Below are 18,978 nucleotides of genomic sequence, written 5' to 3'. Positions count from 1 at the left end.
CTTATTTGCAAGATCACCTTTCCCCCCATACAGTGGTACCTCGGGTTAAGAACTCAGTTTGTTCTGGAGGTCCGTTCTTAACCTGAAACTGTGCTTAACCTGAAGCACCATTTTAGCTAATGGGGCCTCCCACTGCCGCCGCGCTGCCACCACGTGATTTCTGTTCTCATCCTGAAGCAGAGTTCTTAACCCAAGGTACTATTTCTGGGTTAGCGGAGTCTGTAACCTGAAGTGTATGTAACCCGAGGTACCACTGTATATGCCCCCTTGGCTGCTTTGATCTGTGGAACTGGTGCCACATGATACTTGCTCCACCTTCATATGAAATTGATCCTATAGTGTGGAAGTACTCGCTCTTCTTAAGTGTGGAAGTACTCGCTCCCTGCTTAAAGGATAATTCTGCTAGCCAAGGATGGGGGCAGACAGAGATGCTGCTTAGCAACTGGGCAGAGTGGCATGATGTTTGCTAAGATGCCACATGCTCTGATTGGCTGTGCAGTTCTGAGAGTCTTCCTCGCTTCCCCACACCAGCTAATTTTGCTGAATGTCTCCCTGCTATATACAAGGCCTTGAAGTAAAATAGATAAAAACCTCTCTTCAAATTATGCACATTTTTCTCATTTATTTATCCTCAAATTGCACACTGTTTTGCTCATTTTCCTTGGTAAAGGGTTACAAGGATATCTTCTGTCTCCGCCTGCGTTATTTACATGACTTTGCTAATACTGTTTTGCTTCTCAAAAACGGATGTTTGTCTCATTAAAGCAAGATCCCTTCCTCTGTTTGTTGCTCCCAGTGCACAATACTTGGGGGTGCAGTGCTTCTGAACATAAGGTCCATTTAACTATTGTGGCAACCATGAGTTTGTCTAATATCCTTTTTTCGTCGCATCTAGGCATAGTTACCATACCGTCGACTTGTGGGAGTCCTTTTTGACTGCCATTTTACTAAATTCCACATCAGTTTACCAAAATGTATAGTGATTGAGTTAATAAATGGCACATCTAGACCATGAGTTGCCAGCTTTTTCAAGTCAAGGGGTACATTAAGATTTTTTAACAGTGGGCACCAGCCCCTTGCCCTGGATCAGCCTACCCTCTGAGAAACTGAAAGAGAGAAGGGTTGGGCACATGCACACATAGACTTCAATTTCTCAAGGGACCTAGATTCAGATCCAAAAGAATTCATCTGAGCCTTGAAAAACACCAAGAGTTGAAAGAGGAAGTGGCAAAGAGTGCCACTCTTCCCCACTTCCTCCTTCAACTCTATGACCCTTTAAAGGGAGAGTAAACCACCCTTGCCACCTCATGACCACAGGAGCAATGAGCGGAGGGGCATTCAGAGACTTAGCAGGTGCCATGCATGTTCTTGATCCCTTGGCCAAGGCCCAATATTCATTCTCTGACTTCAGCAATGAACCTGCAGATACCATCAAACTCAGAGCAGTTAATGCTGGATTCATTTACTGACCACATAGAGGCAAATGGCACTTAAACTCTCCAACAAAGAGTGGTGCCATCAAGTTAGGATTTTTTGGGCAAACATCCAGGGCACCACTGAGCAGGAGGATCCCCAAGTGTGGTAAAATGCCAGACTGACCGCAAGTATTACTGTTTATTAATTTATATACCACTTAATGCCGCAATAAGCTTCTAAGCAGCTTACGAGGACAAATAACCAATTACACAAACATTCAAATATAAACGTCAACCACTAAGATACAAAAGGGGTGGGTGGGGGAATCCCATTAATTAAAAAAAAAAAGAAATAGAAAACATCTGCAATTAAAATATGTGCTAAAACAATCCCATTGAAACAGGAGACTCAGGTCAAGTAAGGGAAGAAATACACATTGCCCTCTAGAGAGACATAAAACCATTAAGTCCAAAAGTGAGCCTCCTGCCCGTAAAACAAAGTTCTGAGCACCTCACTACTGCACTGAATATACAACCCAACCTGCTGGGCAGGTATCAAGGTAGACTGATTTATTTTATTAGTAACTTGATCACAGTTAACGTTTTTTCTTTTCCTTTCCCCAGTTCTCCTTACTTCCTGGCAGCACAGTGTTGAAGGTTGACACAGGTGAATTAAACCAACAAGTGTTTAATTATTAGGTTCCAGAACAAACATTTGCAACAAACAACAAATTCATTTGCAAATGAAACTAGTGAACATGATATATATGCTGTTATTTGGACCTCCAGGATTGTGCGTATGCATTGCTGTTTTTAAATCTAGCACACATTTAAGGGAAGGATGCACAGAATCTCTGTTTCATTTTTAAACAGCCGCCTGCCCTTTGCCAAGTTTCTAAACCTCAGGGAACATAGCTCAGTTATTACTTTCCACCAGATTTTTTTTTCCAACTGGAGATGCTGGGAATTGTATTTGCAAAACATGCTCCTAATACATAGCTATGCCGTGCCCCCCCCCCCCCATAAAAAAAGCTGCAAGTTTTCTGTCTTGATTACTGATGCAGCAACACTGCTGTTTATGATTCTGGCGCTGACATAGTTTGTCAAAGTAAGCAACAGGCAACTATCTGCTTTTTTATTATGCTGATTCTCCAGTGCGCCACAGTAGTCTGCATGCCCCCTCCACGAATATATACCTTTCATCCTTGCAACAACCTTGTGAGGTAGGCTAAGCCAGCCTCTGTCTCTCAGCCTAAGGAAGACCTGGTGGAGAAATGCCGTGGCTTTAAGAAATATGGTTTGTTTATTCACCTATTTGCACCTTCAGTCTGCATGGAGGGAGTCCAGATCTTACAGCCTGGCCCTTTCAAGAGGGGCTGGTACCCCCACAGCAGTGCAGGCAACCTTCAGGCAACCTGCCCAGGATTGATCTCAGCTCCTCTTCCTCCTCCTTGCTCCCAGAACAGTCACCCTGGCAACCTTCCAAATCCCCAGTCTCTGTTCACACCTCAGGGCAAGGGGGAAGGCCCTCTCTTGTATTGTTAAAAGGTAAAGGGACCCCTGACAGTTAAGTCCAGTCACAAACAACTCTGGGGTTGTGGCGCTCATCTTGCTTTACTGGCCGAGGGAGCAGACGTTTGTCCACTCCGCAGACAGTTTTTCCGGGTCATGTGGCCAGCATGACTAAGCCGCTTCTGGCGTAACAGAACAGCGACACCAGAGCAGCACATGGAAATGCCGTTTACCTATTAATCTACTTGCACTTTTTGGCATGCTTTCGAACTGCTAGGTTGGCAGGAGCTGGGACCGAGCAACAGGAGCTCACCCCGTCGTGGGGATTCGAACCGCCGACCTTCTGATCGGCAAGCCCAAGGGTCAGTGGTTTAGACCACAGTGCCACCCGGGTCCCATTGTTAATGTTCCTCAATTGATCTGTATTGTTCCTTGAGGAACATAGCTCAGCCACAGGAATTCTTCTGCAGCTTGCATTCTCACTTCATGTCCCAAATAATCAAAATACTAGCATTTGGTAATTTATAGGGTTTAGGGGAGTCCCCCCACCCTTAAATCTATAACAATATCAAGCTGATGTAACAGCGCAGCACCCACTAGAGTGAAATATGGGTACCTTGGAATCCGAGTTAAGTAGCTCAAAACTTTTGTCACAACCTCTTCAGGCATTTGGTTGAAATTGGAATTTTCAGGAAATGTTATGATCCAGCCGTTGTCTTTCCCTCTTCCACCTAGTTTGGAAGAGAGGGGTGGGTGGGAATAAGCAGACATCCTAAACCAGCTGCTAAGCCATTCAACACATGTGCCTGCTGGGGGAGGCAGGGTCACAGTCAAAGAACCATTACTATTTCTGCAGCAGGTTCACTGTCTCCAGCAACTTAAAGCTGCCCAATCAGTATGCAAGAAGACCTTTTCACCACAAAGAAGGAGTCTTCTCACCCTGGGTGCTACTTGGAGCTCATCTGGAATGAAAGAGATGAGTCAGCCCCTGAGAACTGTCTCCAAGGGCCCTTCTGGAGAAAGAACATGGGGAGAACGACCAGGAGGAGTTGTTCTGCATGCTCCAAAGCTAAGTGTTTAGGAACACTGAGAATGCAAGGGGCTTATGTGCAATGGGACTTCAAGGAAAACAGAACTCAAGTCACTCTGAAATAAGACACTGGAGCACTCCTAATCATTTGCCCGTGTACGTGCATAGCTCTAGCTGAAGGGCAACAAATGCAGATCCGCACTGGTTGTTGAACTGCATCTCTAATTATTATTACCATATATTGATAACATTATTGAATACTTTTTGAAGGGGGCATGGCTGTGACTATCATGAAGGGGTCCAACTACACTACTATGTGACCATGAAACTAACCTAAATGGAGCCCTTATTTATTATGCTAACTGCTGTGGACTTGCTTTTCACTTCCGTCTTAAACTGCACTGTCCAGCCCTGGTCCCAGCAGAGCCCATGTTCAGTCTCAAACTGGTCCCAGCAATGTGGGGTGGGGTTTACTTTAATTTTGTCTATTTATATCACACTTAAAAAAAATGTTTGGGACACAAAGAAGAGTTTGCCATACTCACCGGAAAGAAATGCAAATTCTTTCTTCAAGTCCTCAGCAATGTCCTTTGCACGTGTTGGAAGAGATGACTCTGGCGAAAAAAGGATCATGAAATGCATGGCTTAATCATTGCGTAGCTTGAACCTGTCACATCTATATCCCACTTTCTCCAGGCTTCTCCTTCCTGCATCTCCATCACCCATCGACTCAAATGCCTGCTCTTCCCTTTCTATATCCTCCGTGTGGGAGAGTCATAGCTCATTGGCAGAGTACCTGCTTTGGATGCAGACGGTCCAAGGCTCAAACACTAGCATCTCCTTATAGAAAAGGACTCCTGATGGAATAGGATATCATCCTCTCTGTGATATCTCCCCCATTCCAGCTGGCCATTCCAAGAACTCTGTAATTAAGGAAGCGTGTCTGAGTTTGCATTTCTCCCTCCCAATCCATTTTCCTTTTGTGTTGTGTATTGTTTTGGATTGTCAGCCTGAAGGAAGGAACTGTCTCATCGCTGACATCTGTAAGTCACTCCAGAGTAGGTCCATCTACACAACCTCGAGTTCATTCAACCTGTGAACAGAGCTGGGGCAACTCTGCACCATCAACAACCCTGCATTTTGCAGGATCCCAGATTGTTCACATAACTTATGTACTGTACACATCTAGATGTGTTCACAGCTTGAAAAACATCTAGATGAGTCAAGGCAGGGCCAGGAGGTACGATTTTTGCCCTCCTTCCTTTCGGACCGTCAGTGTTCTGCAAACAGCTACCTGCAGGCAGGCAGGCAGGCAGCCCACAACAAATCCTTTCAGAGGGCTAAAACTTTGAGCCTGGGTTTTATAAACAACAAGACCGGGGAAAGAACAGGGTCAGCAAAAGGTTATAGAGTAGGTGATGTTCTTGAGTCACAGATACAGCATGTGCAGTAATTAATGCCCTTTTAAGGAGGGCTGATTCAGTGAGGCCTGTTATTTATCTTCCCTGCCCCTCACCAGAACTGCCCACACCATTTGCAAACAGCAGGTATACTACACACCTGTCTAGCCGCCTAAAAAACTCATTACTCTTCTCGATACCAATCAACTGCTCTTTGTGGAACACAATCCCAATTGTGAACACAGCCCAATGACTAGAAATTTGAGCTTAGACCCAGGCAGCCCAAATCCCTAGAAATCTCATTGGATAACCTCAGATCAGTTGCCTCTGGCCAACGTACCTTTCAGGGTTCTTGTGAAGATTTACCGTGCGTGGGAAGGAAACTGAGCATGCCGTACTTTAACGTCTTCCCCAGGCTTCATTGCCAGGGCCAGCGGAAGGCAAGATGGTCTTTCCCCAGCCACACCCCAAATATATGTATGGAAGTCGACTACACTGGCATCTGAATCTTTCTGCAATTCTCAGCATACCCAACTACTGACCATGCTGGTCGGGGCTGTTCTTTTGTGAACCTTTTCCAGCTCTGCAACATCTTTTTTTGAGAGGTATTGGGGGGCTGCCACCAGTGAGTGATAGAGCAAGATGGGCAGTATCACAGCTTCCTGCTCCTATTTTAGGGGAAAGCCTGCAGACCAGAGCAAATGCCTTTCAAGCAGAAGTTCCCAGGTTCAATCTCCAACATCTCCAGGTTCCCCTACAACTGTCCCTGCTCTGAAGCCCTGGCAAGCTGCTGCCGGTCTGTAAGGACAATACTGAGATAGGTGGACCAATGGTCCAACTCTGTATATGTTGCAACAGACCAGAATCTTTACGTGCATTAACGCATTTTCTGTTTTAAAATAGCACGGCCAATCCGAAAACAGTTGGGTGTATCTACCACTAAAGCTCCCTTGCAGTAGTGGCTTTGGGCTGCAAAATAAGATCTGTAATTATATGTCCCAAATTTCCTCTAATCCTCTAATGGCTTTCCAGCCTGAAGGAGGAAGGCTCTTAATTAAAGCAAGTCAAACTGGATTTCCATTATTGGCCGAGATTAGCTACCTCTTTGGTTGGAAAGAATAAAATTGATGCCACTTGTGGAATGGGAGGAAAGAAGCCATGGAAGAACTGGAGGGGTTACAAGACATCCCTATGTGGCAGGGAGGGGGAGAGGCTCCACAAAGCCAGGGAATTGGAAGATGAAGCTGATGCCTCAACAGAGGTACCCTGTTGATCATTAAATGCATTGTGCAATGTCACAAATCATGTTTTCTCACAACCAGGGATATGAGAAATTCGATTCAGTTCTCATTTAAAGGCAAAGCCCCCATGATTCCCCACGAAAACAACAGGAAAGTATTGTATGCCAGTATACCACCCCAAATTTGTCACTTTACATGGAAATGATCACTAAACATGCACTATGTTCCAATAGTTTTCTGTCTTCTACATCATGTGAAAGCTCAAACATAATGCAGAAGTTAACAATCAGGGAAATGTCAGGGAAATTGAATAAACTGCTTTGTGAATGCAGCCTAAATTACAGTGGATCAGAAGCAGCACTTCACTGTTAAGGGGGAAATCCATCTCACTCCCTTGTTTGCACATCTGGATAGTCATGGTGCCGTTAACACAGAGTAGTCATCCCTTATCTTATCTACCTTTCCCATGGGTTTTCTCCTCTGTTCATGGGGATGTTTCCATTTCATCATGCCAAGGTACGGTAAATATGAAGCAGAAATGTGAGCACACTCCTAACAATGCAGAAGCACAAACGGAAAAAGCAGAAGCACAAAAAGATGGAAAGGATAAGAGCCAGGGAGTAAAGTGACACCAAGACTCAGCTGAGGGCAGCTGAGCCACATCCAGGCACAAGCAGAGGAGACTGTTTCCTCTAACAAGGGCCTTTTCTAGCTGGAGCAAAGTGGTGTAGGAAATAAACTAAACACGAGCCAGGAAAGTCCTCCTTTCAAATCCTGGCAAGAGAGCCCTGAAGTGACGAATCATAAAACTGTGGAGTTGGAAGAGACCATGAGGATCATTTCGTCCAACCCCCTGCAATGGAGGGAGCAAAAGAACTCCTGACAGAAGGCCATCCAAGATGATGTCTCAGTTGCTCAGAGCCTCTTAATTATAAAAGTCGTGGGTTCAAGTCCCGGGTTGGGGAAAAGATTGCTGCATTGCAGGGGGTTGGCCTAGATGACCCTCATGGCCCTTTCTAACTCCACAATTCTATGATTCTAAGATGGTCATTTTCTCCTTTGAAAAATGGTGATGATTGTGGCTGGCTGTTGCAAAGCAATCCCTGGTCATTCATGCAAGATTTGATCACAGACCAAACGTTCTTTGGAGGAAGAGGATCTCATTTCGGGGTGAAGGTACACAACGTCCCAGAAGGGATTTCTGCAACACAAAGGGTGTGTGTCTGCGTAAAAGTGGCACTAAATTCCCCAGTGCATGAAAATAACAACATTGGGACAAAGGCACAGTAGGTTCCTACAAGCACAAAAAAGAATCTTGGAAAAGCTTCCAATCTTTGGTGCTTAAATAGCCATTTTGTGAAAGGGTGTGGAATTTCTGCCAAAGTAGAATCTCATAATTTAACAGCAGAGCCCAGCCCTACGGAGCTGTTCCGCCAGGCCTTTGGTTGGGGTTCAGTCTGACTCCCTCTCCCCTTTCATAAGAACTTGCATGAAAGTGGCCTTCCAATTTTTCTCACAGGCTAATAGAAGTTCAGCACAAACAGTTGGGCCTGGTGAGCATTTAAGGTCCCCAACCCTAATCTGCAGGTTGCCATCTGATTGGATTTTATTCTGATCCTGATCTGATTTTAGGATGTATTTTAATTGATTGCCTGATTTTATGTTAATGTGTTATATGTTTCATGTTAGCTGCTCTGAGCCCGGTTTTGGCCAGGGAGGGCGGGGTATAAATAAAAATTATTATTATTATTATTATTATTATTATTATTATTAGTCCTGTTTCCTTTTGGGCTGTTAAGGGTGACAGCGGGGACTCTTCAGAGAACCATAAAATCCTATTCCTGGAAGCCAAAGGATCCAAACATTTGAAATGAAGAAATGATCCTAAAACACACTAGCAATAAAAGCAGATATACAGGGACCATGGAATTAAATGGCATTCCCTACTTCCCCATTTACAATCCAAAACAAATCTTTCTACCCAACACACACCTGCTGTCACTTTTTATAATTATTACAGTAAACAATTAGGACGCTGGGACCCACCACACCAGTTAATGCTGGTGTGACATGTGTAGGGTTTTAAACGTCCTGTATTGCTCTTTCAATCTGCATCTCTCTCCTGGAGATACTCTCTCCAGCTTACGAAAGCATCCAAAGCCTTTTGGGACGTTGTTGCCCTATATTCTGAAAGCTCTGTAACGGCATCTGAAGCATCTATTTTTAATAGGATGCACAGCTATGAGCTTTGGATAAAATATTTTTTTGCAGTGGGGCAGGGTGTGTGGAGAGACAAAATAATCTAGAAGGGCAATCTGGAAGATGGGGGGGGGATTTAAAAAGGTAGGACTACAAGAAATCACATATTTCCATATGGAGCAGTCTAAATCTGGACAGAGTGTATGCATACTAGGGTATTAAATCAAATGTGTTTACAATTATTTTTAAAAACACTTTTTAGGATAGAGACAGGCTTCCAAAGCAGCAAAGTGTAATTTGAACACAAAAACAACAAACGAAAAGCAAAACTTTGCCTTGTTTATTGGGTGGAATACAGATGTAGTGATAAATATAACTAAATAAAATATTCAAGAAGCAGCATTTTAAATGACCAATCATGCAGTCCTCCGCAGCTATAAAAACACAATTGGCAGTAATAAAAGAAGAAGAAGAGTTTGGATTTGATATTCCGCTTTATCACTACCCGAAGGAGTCTCAAAGTGGCTAACATTCTCCTTTCCCTTCCTTCCCCACAACAAACACTTTGTGAGGTGAGTGGGGCTGAGAGACTTCAGAGAAGTGTGACTGGCCCAAGGTCACCCAGCAGCTGCATGTGGAGGAGCGGAGGCGCGAACCCGGTTCCCCAGATTATGAGTCCACCGCTCTGAACCACTATACCACACTGGCTCTCAAAGACAGCATTAGTCATTGAAACGCCCAGAAAAGCAAAATTGGTTTCAGCAGACACCTAAAAGGTAGCAGTGGTGGTGCCAGGCAGAGGAGAGGACTTAGGCAGCTGGGGAGTGGGGAGATTTCAGTCTCAGCAACTGATACATGGGACAAAACCAACCAGGGTTGAGCTGCTGGCACTCTGATAAATCTGTGAAGATCATGTTTTTGCTAATGAAGAGTTAATTCCAACTTGCACAGTGTGATTTACTGCCCACTTGGCTCCTGACAACACTCAGCACACCTATTTCTGTATTTTTCTTAAAGGCAAGCCTTATCATTATGAGAGTTCAAAGACACATTCCACCCAGGCAAAAACACTCAGGGAGGGTTTGAAGCAAGAAGGATGAGGGGTGTGGCCCCAGGAGGCTTCTAAGGGCCAGAGAGTGAGACTCGGAGGACTGTACTTGTCCTCTAGATCTAAGGTTCCCCATTCCTGATAGTGCAAAAAACACAATAAGAAAAATTGTTATTATTACTATGTCTACATCTAAAATTAGGTCAGTTTTACCATAAACAGAATAATATTTATACAATAGTTCAGAATGTTCAAAACACACACAGAGATAACATCATTTCTCGACTTTCATGGTTAGGAAACCCCAACTAAATTTGCTCCTGAATAGTACAGTGAGCCAGGTCAAGACCTCATGCCTGCCACCAGGAAGCTGAGGAGGAATAGGGTCATGGTGGGAATCCTCCCAGGGCCAGAGGAGTGGCGATTCCCCCTCCCTGCACGAAAGCCTCCTTCTTACAAACAGCAGCTGAAGTGGCAGACCTGTGTCTGGCAGACAGCATCACACCAGACTCGAGAGCTCATACAATTGCATGATAGAAAGCAAGGAAGCCTGTGGTGAACTGTTGTTGCTTTTCTCCTCCATGCAGGAAAACGTTGTGTGGCGGATGAGCATTTCACGATGCAAGCCAGCACCTGCAGCAGAATAGTACAGCCTCTGGACAAACCTCACTCAGCTGCTGTTTGCTAGAGTAAAAACCCAGTTCTTGTCGATAGCTGCTTGCATTACATCCTTTCGCAATTGCCCAAGTTCCAGCACAGCATCCTTTCTCCCACCAAGAAGGATGCAGCCTGACAAGTCACCTGCTCTAGCAGTTTACATGTCTCACTGCCACACCTGCTCCAGGACAAGCCCCAGCATTTCCAGCAGCTTGATTCACCTGCTTTTAAGGTCAATGTTGCTGCTTCAGGTTAATTGCTACAGACTCCCAGGGAGATTCCCCAAAGCCACCCATGATCAGAGTACTGTTTTGATGGCTGCAAGCAGATCTCTCCTTAGAGGATGGGTGGGGAGCCTGTGACCCTCAAGATGTTAGGGGACCCCAACTCCCAGTAACCAACACAAGTCTGTTCACACATTCACATGACGCACTCACATGCGTGTATGAATCAGTTCACAACCGTGGACTGCGGAGGGAGTTAGCAGCTCAGTCAACAGTGACTGGCAGAGAGTTTCAGGAAGGGGATATGTACCAGCCCTACTTGGAGATGTTGAGAATTGAACCTGGGCCCTCTCAACCACCTAGCTGCAGCCCCAGTGCAGTACACAGGTAGCTGCTTCATTCAATCCAACTCAGACCATTAGTACACCAAACAACTACACCAGGGATGAGGAGCCTTTCTGGCCCAGCGGATCAGTGGATCCACTTTGGCAGCTGGATGGGACCTGCCACCTGAGATCATGGTGACACCATAAGCGAATGGTCCCTCCTACCTGTCAGAGTTAATTCATGGGGTGAGTGGTCTGCTTCCCCAGTGTGCTCACTGCAGGTAATACTGTACACTGGAGAAGATGCACCAAGCTGCATTAAACCCCTGCCTCCCATCCATCAACTGATGTGACCCAATGATGTCAGCTGATTGACAAATGGGTGTGGGTGGGAGGTTAATGGCCTCATGGGCCAAACAGGACCCCAGACAGGTCAAGAGTGACCTATGGACCAGCAGCCCACCCCAGATCTACACTGTCAGTGGCTCTCTAGGGTTTCAGGTGGCGGGGGGGGGGGTCATTCCCAACTGAACATGAAGATGGCATTGAAGACTGAACCCCCAGCAAGGTTGCACACCAATGGTTGCACACATAGTCAAGGCCCAGGGTCCCCCAAACTTCTCACTTGCACAGGAACACACACATCCTTAATTCCCAAAGTCAGTGATGACTGCTGGAGATTTTGCAAGCCCCCCCCCCCCCGCCACCGCAGAGCAAACGTTGGAATGAGAAGGGAGTTGGGAACTATCAGCCTCTGGGCCAAATCCATTCATCTGCTGGTAGTGAAAGAGGGCTACTGAAGGAGTTGGGAGCTGTGGGCCACTTTGGATGCAAGACGTCCCTAGACCACCCATCCCTACCCAGTTCCCAGAATGATCTATCAGCAAAGGTAGTCACTGAATGAGTAAGATACACTACTTGCTTCAGGACTTTCAAATTCCTAAAATGCTAAGGTGTCATGGTGGGAGAAGAACATTAACAATCACATTCCCTTTTTGGCAACTTTCAAAGGGCCACTTGCCAGCGCTGGGTGGAACCAGAAAAAAAGTGGGAAGGACAACAAATGTAAGTTTTACATTTGTACACCTTATTATTATTATTATTATTATTATTACAGTGGTACCTCTGGTTATGTACTTAATTCGTTCCGGAGGTCCGTTCTTAACCTGAAACTGTTCTTAACCTGAAGCACCACTTTAGCTAATGGGGCCTCCTGCTGCTGCTGCGCCGCTGGAGCCCGATTTCTGTTCTCATCCTGAAGCAAAGTTCTTAACCCGAGGTACTATTTCTGGGTTAGTGGAGTCTGTAACCTGAAGTGTATGTAACTTGAGGTACCATTGTATTACTACTACTACTACTACTACTACTATTATCCTTAGCAGAGTAGGCTAGTTTACACACCCACCCACCCACTACCACCACCAGCAACAGCAGCATCTTCCCAGCATGTCCAGGTAGAGCTGGGAGAAAAACCTGTCTGAAATCCTGCTGCCCGTCAGTGTAGGCAATACTGAGCTAGATGGCCCAATGTTTCTGACTCAGTATGAGGAGTTTGTGTTCCTAGGTTCCAGTTCAAGGTCACATTCTAGCTAGAGAAAACTCAAAGAAGGTGCACAGAGCATGGCTATTAAAAAGGGTGGTCCAGGGCCAGTCTGAGTGGCTTGGGGGCCACATTTGGCTGCTAGGCCTAAAGTCCCTCATCCCTTTCTGTTCACAGCACTCTGCATCCATCAGAATGGAAGCTGCTCCTCCCTCCAAGGCTCCAACACCTGTAGATTTGCACAGAAAGAAGCCCCACCAGTGAATACATAGCATTGTCAACTTCTCAGTTGCCCTCACCTGCTCTGCATGCAACAGCAGGAGGAAACCACGGTTATCTCGATGGAGCGAAGGGGCCTGAGTGGGGAAGGGCACCGGTGCACCTGCTGATTTTTGCAACTCGACCCTTCTTTAAGACGCAAGACAGGTCAGTTGGCAACCCTCATGCGTCCATCCCCCAAAATGTTATTATTAGCAGATTGAATGCTGTAGCGATGCAGCCCATCTTTAGGAGGGAAGAGGGGGTCCGTGAGAAGCCCCTCTGTAACTCCCCCACCTCCCCGTCGCGGGGTAACTTCTGTGCCTTGACGAGGACGGAGGGGGGGAAGAGGGAGAGAGGGAGATCGCCGGTAGAAATGGAAGCGGGGCGGGCAGAGGGAGGACACCCGCCCCCGACCCTCGCTGCATTGCAGCTGCTGTTGCTGCCCGGCCAGAGGCGGCGACTTACCGGCGGCGGCCAAGGACTCGGCCCTGACTGCGGCTCGCAGGAGCCGGTAGTAGAGCTCCATCTCCGCCTCGGAGATCCGAGTCAGCGGCAGGCGCAGCTCCGGCGAAGAGCCGGACAGGGCCATGCCGGCTCGGCGGCTACTCCCGGCCGGAGGAGACGGAGGCTGCGCCCTCCATAGCCCGCCTCCGCCGAGGAGTTCTTCCCGGGGCGCTCCCGGCTCCAGCTCCCTCCTTCCCTTCCCGGCGATCGGGAGACAGGAAGAGCGCAGCGCCCCAGCTCGGCGCTCTCTTGCCTCGGCGGCCCGCGAAGTCTCTCCACGACGGCGAGGCGCAAGGACCTTCGCGCCCTGGAGAGGAGGGCGCACGGGCTGGGCGGAGCGCCTGGATGAGTTTCTGCCCGGCAGCTGCTTTGGGCACCCGTGCTTCGGGTCCGCCTCGCTCTGAGCTTCTTTTTCCCGAAGGCTTGTTTTATTTATTTAAATGCACTGCATCAACCCCCCGCCTTTTCCTCCAAGGAGCTCCATGTGGCGTGCATGGTCCGCCCTTCCTCATTTAGTATCCCCACAACAACCCTGTGAGCAGGGCCGGATTTAGGTTTGATGAGGCCCTAAGCCAGGGGTCAGCAAACTTTTTCAGCAGGGGGCTGGTCCACTGTCCCTCAGACCCAGTGGGGGGCTGGACTATATTTTTGGGGGGGCGGATGAACGAATTCCTATGCCCCACAAATATCCCAGAGATGCATTTTAAATAAAAGCACACATTCTTTTCATGTACAGTGGTACCTCGGGTTAAGTACTTAATTCGTTCCGGAGGTCCGTTTCCCCAGCCATTCTCTTTTTGTTGGAATGCTATCCTTTTTCCAATAGCTAGCAATCAAAACTCTTGCCGCTGTTGTCATGTACAGTGGTACCTCAGGTTACATACACTTCAGGTTACAGACTCTGCTAACCCAGAAATAGTGCTTCAGGTTAAGAACTTTGCTTCAGGATGAGAACAGAAATCGTGCTCCGGCGGCGCGGCAGCAGCAGGAGGCCCCTTTTAGCTAAAGTGGTGCTTCAGGTTAAGAACAGTTTCAGGTTAAGTACAGACCTCCAGAACGAATTAAGTACTTAACCTGAGGTACCACTGTATAAGAATATGTTAGTTTTATCCTTTGGGATATCTTTATCAAGAATTCCTAATAGATATGCCTCTGCCTTTTTATTGTGTGATGCCCTTATCAATTTTTTTATCTCGTCATGGATCATGTCGCAAAAGGTTTTAATCTTTGAGCAAGTCCACCACATGTGGTATAACGTGCCTTTTGTCCTATTACATTTCCAGCATTTATTGTTGTTCATTTTATTCATTTTTGACAATCTGTCAGGAGTTAATTACCATCTATGATGAATTTTTATGTAGTTCTCCCTTAATAGGTCACACGCTGTAAAATTTATGTTTTTCTCACCCTTACATTGGTTTTGGATATACTGTATTTTTCGCTCTATAGGACGCACTTTTCCCCCTCCAAAAATTAAGGGGAAATGTGTGTGCGTCCTATGGATCGAATGCAGGCTCCTTGGCTTCAGCGATAGCAACGCGAAGCCTCTGAAGCGCAGAGGGAGCGCTCCCAGCCCCACCAGGAGATGCTGGGGTGGGATTGCTTTGGAAGATGCCTTCTCATAATCTCTACCCTTGAACCACGTAAGGACATAAGAAGTGCCTGCTGGATGAGGCCACATTGGCCTGTCTAGTCCAGCATCCTGTTCTCACAGTGGCCAACCAGAGGCCTGTGGAAACAAGAGCATTCTGTATTCCCTTCCTGCATCTTCCAGCAACTACTATTCACAAAGGTTACTGCCACTGACTGTGGAGGTAGAGCATAGCCATCGTGCCTAATGGCCATTGATAGCCTTTCCTGCATAAAACCATCCAAGTTGGTGGCCGTCACAGCTTTCTGTGGGATTGAGCTTCCAGAGGGGTAGCTGAGCATGCCTGCTGCAGGAAAAACAGGCATTAAAAGCACATTTCTCCCAAAGAATCCTGGGAATTGCAGTTTGTAAAGGGTGCTACAAATTGTAGCTATGCGGTAGACGGGTAATCTATAGTTCCCAGGATTCTTACACGGGAGAAGCGATAATGCTTTTAATGTATGGTGTGTAAAAAAAGGTAAAGGGACCCCTGACCATTAGGTCCAGTCATGAAAGATTCTGGGGTTGCGGCGCTCATCTCGCTTTATTGGCCGAGGGAGCCGGCGTACAGCTTCCGGGTCATGTGGCCAGCATGACTAAGCCGCTTCTGGCAAACCAGAGCAGTGCACGGAGCGGTACCTATTTATCTACTTGCACTTGGCATGCTTTCGAACTGCTAGGTAGGCACGACTAGGGACCGAGCAACGGGAGCTCACCCCGTAGCGGGGATTCAAACCGCCAACCTTCTGATTGGCAAGTCATAGGCTCTGTGGTTTAACCCACAGCGCTACCCGTGTCCCTTTGTATGGTGTATACACAGCCTCAAATTAGCTCCACCAGCTCTGTAATACTAGAGCAAACATTATAATACATATTGTTCTTGTTGTTGTACTTTTATAAATATTATAAAACCCATTCCTGCAAGACTGGGAATAAACCCAGTCACCCCTCCCATCATTAATGGTTTCTACTAGGTGGGGAGGGATGTTGGATCTGCTTCCCTGCCTTGAAGAAAGGCACAGGTCAGATGTGTGCCCAGACCTGGCCACGCTTCGCAAGAGAGGTGTGTTGGTTCAAGGTGGCCACGCTGCCTGCAACTTGCACTCCTTCCTGACGTGTCTTCCCCAAACCCCTTCTTCCGGAGGCTGTGTTGAAGTTTTCCATCACGTGGAACACAAACTCGCAGAACTACCTCGAGGCTCAGGCAGTGGTGGAAACCCTCCTCAAGCATGAGACGCCAGAGAGCCTCTTGCAATACGAAGGGATCAAAGCAGCTGTGGAGTCTCGCCTACCATACACGGCACTTCCAGAGTCTGGGCCGGTTACTGCAGGCCTCCATGTTCCTTGATTTCATGTGACAAAACATGAAGTTGCCTGACGCCGCCAAGTGGGACGAGGAGATGGACATGTGATGAGCTTTATTTATTTATTTATTTATTACTAATTTTATTGAGTACAAAAAAAAAATACAAATATACCAAAAAAAAGGAAAATACATGTAACCAATAGAAAATTAGAAAACATTTTACCTCTTCTCATATTTACAATTATTTGCACCTCTACAAAACAATATTCACAAAAAAGAAAAGAAATGAAAGGTAAAATATAAAAGAAAAGAACAGCAACAAGAAGAAGATAAAGAAAAGGAAGAAATAAGATCAAGAATGATAATTTAAATTGGCTAGAATATTTCCAACTTAAGGCTACATATGAGAAAGATATAAAAATTAGGGGATTTGGGAATAAAACATCAAAATTAGAAAGAGAGGTATTACAAAATAATCAAAAAACACTTTTGAAACTGTATAGTTTAATAGACCAAGAAGTAAAAGGAGAGAATATGCTAAAGTGGGAATGGGATCTAGGATATACAATTGATATGGAAGATTGGAAAAGTTTTGGGGGGAAACATAAATTTTACGGCCTGCAATTCAATAAGAGAGAATTATATGAAGATGCACCACAGATGGTATATGGCACCAGACAGACTAGCAAAAATGAATAGATCGATTAGTAATAAATGTTGGAAATGCAATAAGATGAAGGGCACTCTATACCATATGTGGTGGACATGTTCAGAGCTCAAAAAATTCTGGGAAATGATCCATGAAGAAATTACAAAATTAATAAAGGTTTCATATAACAAAAGGGCAGAAGCATACTTATTATGAACTTTGAGTAAGGATATCCCCAAAGATAAAATTAACATATTCCTATACGCAACAACAGCAGCGAGAACTTTGGTGGCCAGTTACTGGAAAGGAAATAACATCCCAACAAAAAGGGAATGGTTAAGTAAACTATGTGAGTATCTGGAGTTAGCAAAACTGGCGGATATAATAAGGCATAAATCTAAAACTATGGTTCAGAAACAATGGGAATGTTTAAATGAATATTTACACAAACAGGGATCAAACACAAAAGTTTGGTTGTGCTTAGACTAACCCTGTGAAAAATACAGAGAATACAAAGATTAGATGGGCTGGGTTTTATTTTTTTATTTTTTATTTTGGAAATGTACATCCAGGTGTTTTTCCCTTCAAATTTTTTTGGGGGCCCCAAGAGAGTGGGGCGCTGAGCTACAGCTTGTCTAGCTTATACGTAAATCCGGCCCTGCTCTCAATCAAAAAGGGGTAAAGGAAGGAGGCTTCGCAGCTTCTTCCGCGAAGAACACCAGCGCTTTAAAGGGCACGCATTTAATCAACGCGCTCGCAAGGCTGAGAATCCGCTCCAGCCAATCAGCAAGCGGCTTCCCTGCCGGGCCGACTCCACCGAAGAGAGACGACGGAGAGGAGGGGGGGAAAGAACGAAGGGACCTTTTTAACCCTAGCACCACCACGGCCCTTGGGAAACAAGGCGAAGGGGGAAGCCAGGGGAGTATTCCCCCTTCCTTTTCACTCATTTCCCGAGAGATAAGAAGGAGGCTCGAATCCCTCGAAACTCCCTCTGGTCCTTTATACAGGATCGGGCACTCTTTGTCTCATCGCCTCCCCCCGCCCAGGCGCCTGAGATCGATTCGCCCGCCCCCCCGCCCCCTTAGCCATTACTACGGTCCAACTTGTGGGCGGGGACTGCGAGCCTACGTCACCCGCGGACCAATAGAAAACGGCCCGAGGGGCGGGGGAAGCAGCGGCGTCTTTTGTGCTTCGGCGAGATGTGCGAGGAAGGTGCTGTCTGCGTTCGGGTTCGCCCGCTCCCCGCCAGGTGAGCTGCTGGGGCTGCGAAAGGGGAGTTGGTCGCCAGAGGCGCAGGCGAATCCCCCCGCATGTTGCTCCGCAGTAGCCCCCCCTCCGCTGTTTCTAAGTCGTCTACTCCGAAGTAAGCGCTGGACCTTAACAGGCTGGCCAGACATGCACGCGAAGCTCTGACTCGGGACCAGGGCACACACCTTTTTCCTGCGACTCCGTCTATTTCTATTTGCTTTTAACTGCTTCACTCCCCCTCTGCTCCCCGCCCGCCTCGACTGCGAGCTGTTTTAAATGCGCGTGGGTTAAAAGGGAAATTTAAATTTTTAAATTTCTGTAAGCCCGGCTTGATGGTGAAGGGCGGGTTAATAGATTTGATGTTGAAAATACGTAATCATGAAAGTCTTTCCAGCCCTGCATACCCACTCTCCTTAAAGTGGTTAGAGCAGTGGTTCCCAACCTTTTTTTTTTAACCATGCCCCACCTCTAAAATCCTAATGCCCACCCCCACCCCACCCCGTGACATATAATTCTTATTCAGTGACACCCCCCTCAATTCATGTGGAGGAAGCCTAAAAGGCCGTTGACTGTGGATAACTCGTTCTCAAATTGCCCCCCTGTGGGGCGTGTGCCCCCACATTGGGAACCACGGGGTTAGAGCATTGGACTAGGAGCTTGGAAGACCAGGGTGCAAATCCCTGCTCAGCCATGTTGCTTGCTTGGGCTAGTCATGTAACTGACAGCCTAACTTACCTTGTGGGGTCCTTGTGAGGATGAAGTGAGGCAGGGGGGAGATGTGCAAGGCC

At 46.6% G+C, this 18,978-nt stretch overlaps 1 protein-coding gene across 3 annotated transcripts in view; it reads right to left on the bottom strand.

Annotated features, from left to right (window-relative positions):
- The window catches only part of MCF2 (MCF.2 cell line derived transforming sequence), a 77,596-nt gene extending 63,772 nt beyond the window's left edge, over positions 1-13,824 (bottom strand). Inside the window, exons 1-3 of one of the 3 annotated variants that reach the window (XM_080990061.1) lie at positions 13,319-13,824; positions 4,503-4,571; positions 3,544-3,658 (exon numbers count right to left, since the gene is read on the bottom strand). In XM_080990061.1, coding sequence (XP_080846187.1) covers positions 3,544-3,658; positions 4,503-4,571; positions 13,319-13,442 — 308 coding nt within the window. In that variant the 5' untranslated portion in view covers positions 13,443-13,824. Of the gene's footprint in view, positions 1-3,543; positions 3,659-4,502; positions 4,572-13,318 lie in introns of those variants that run through there. The other 2 variants (XM_080990060.1, XM_080990063.1) reach the window with 2 other exon arrangements.
- Between the last annotated feature and the right edge of the window lie 5,154 nt (positions 13,825-18,978).

The sequence above is a fragment of the Podarcis pityusensis genome (genome assembly GCF_964106645.2).
Source record: "Podarcis pityusensis genome assembly, chromosome: Z".
NCBI classification, from domain to species: Eukaryota; Metazoa; Chordata; class Lepidosauria; order Squamata; family Lacertidae; genus Podarcis; species Podarcis pityusensis.
The sequence above is the reverse complement of the archived record's forward strand: the minus strand, read 5'-3'. Positions and strand labels throughout refer to the sequence as shown.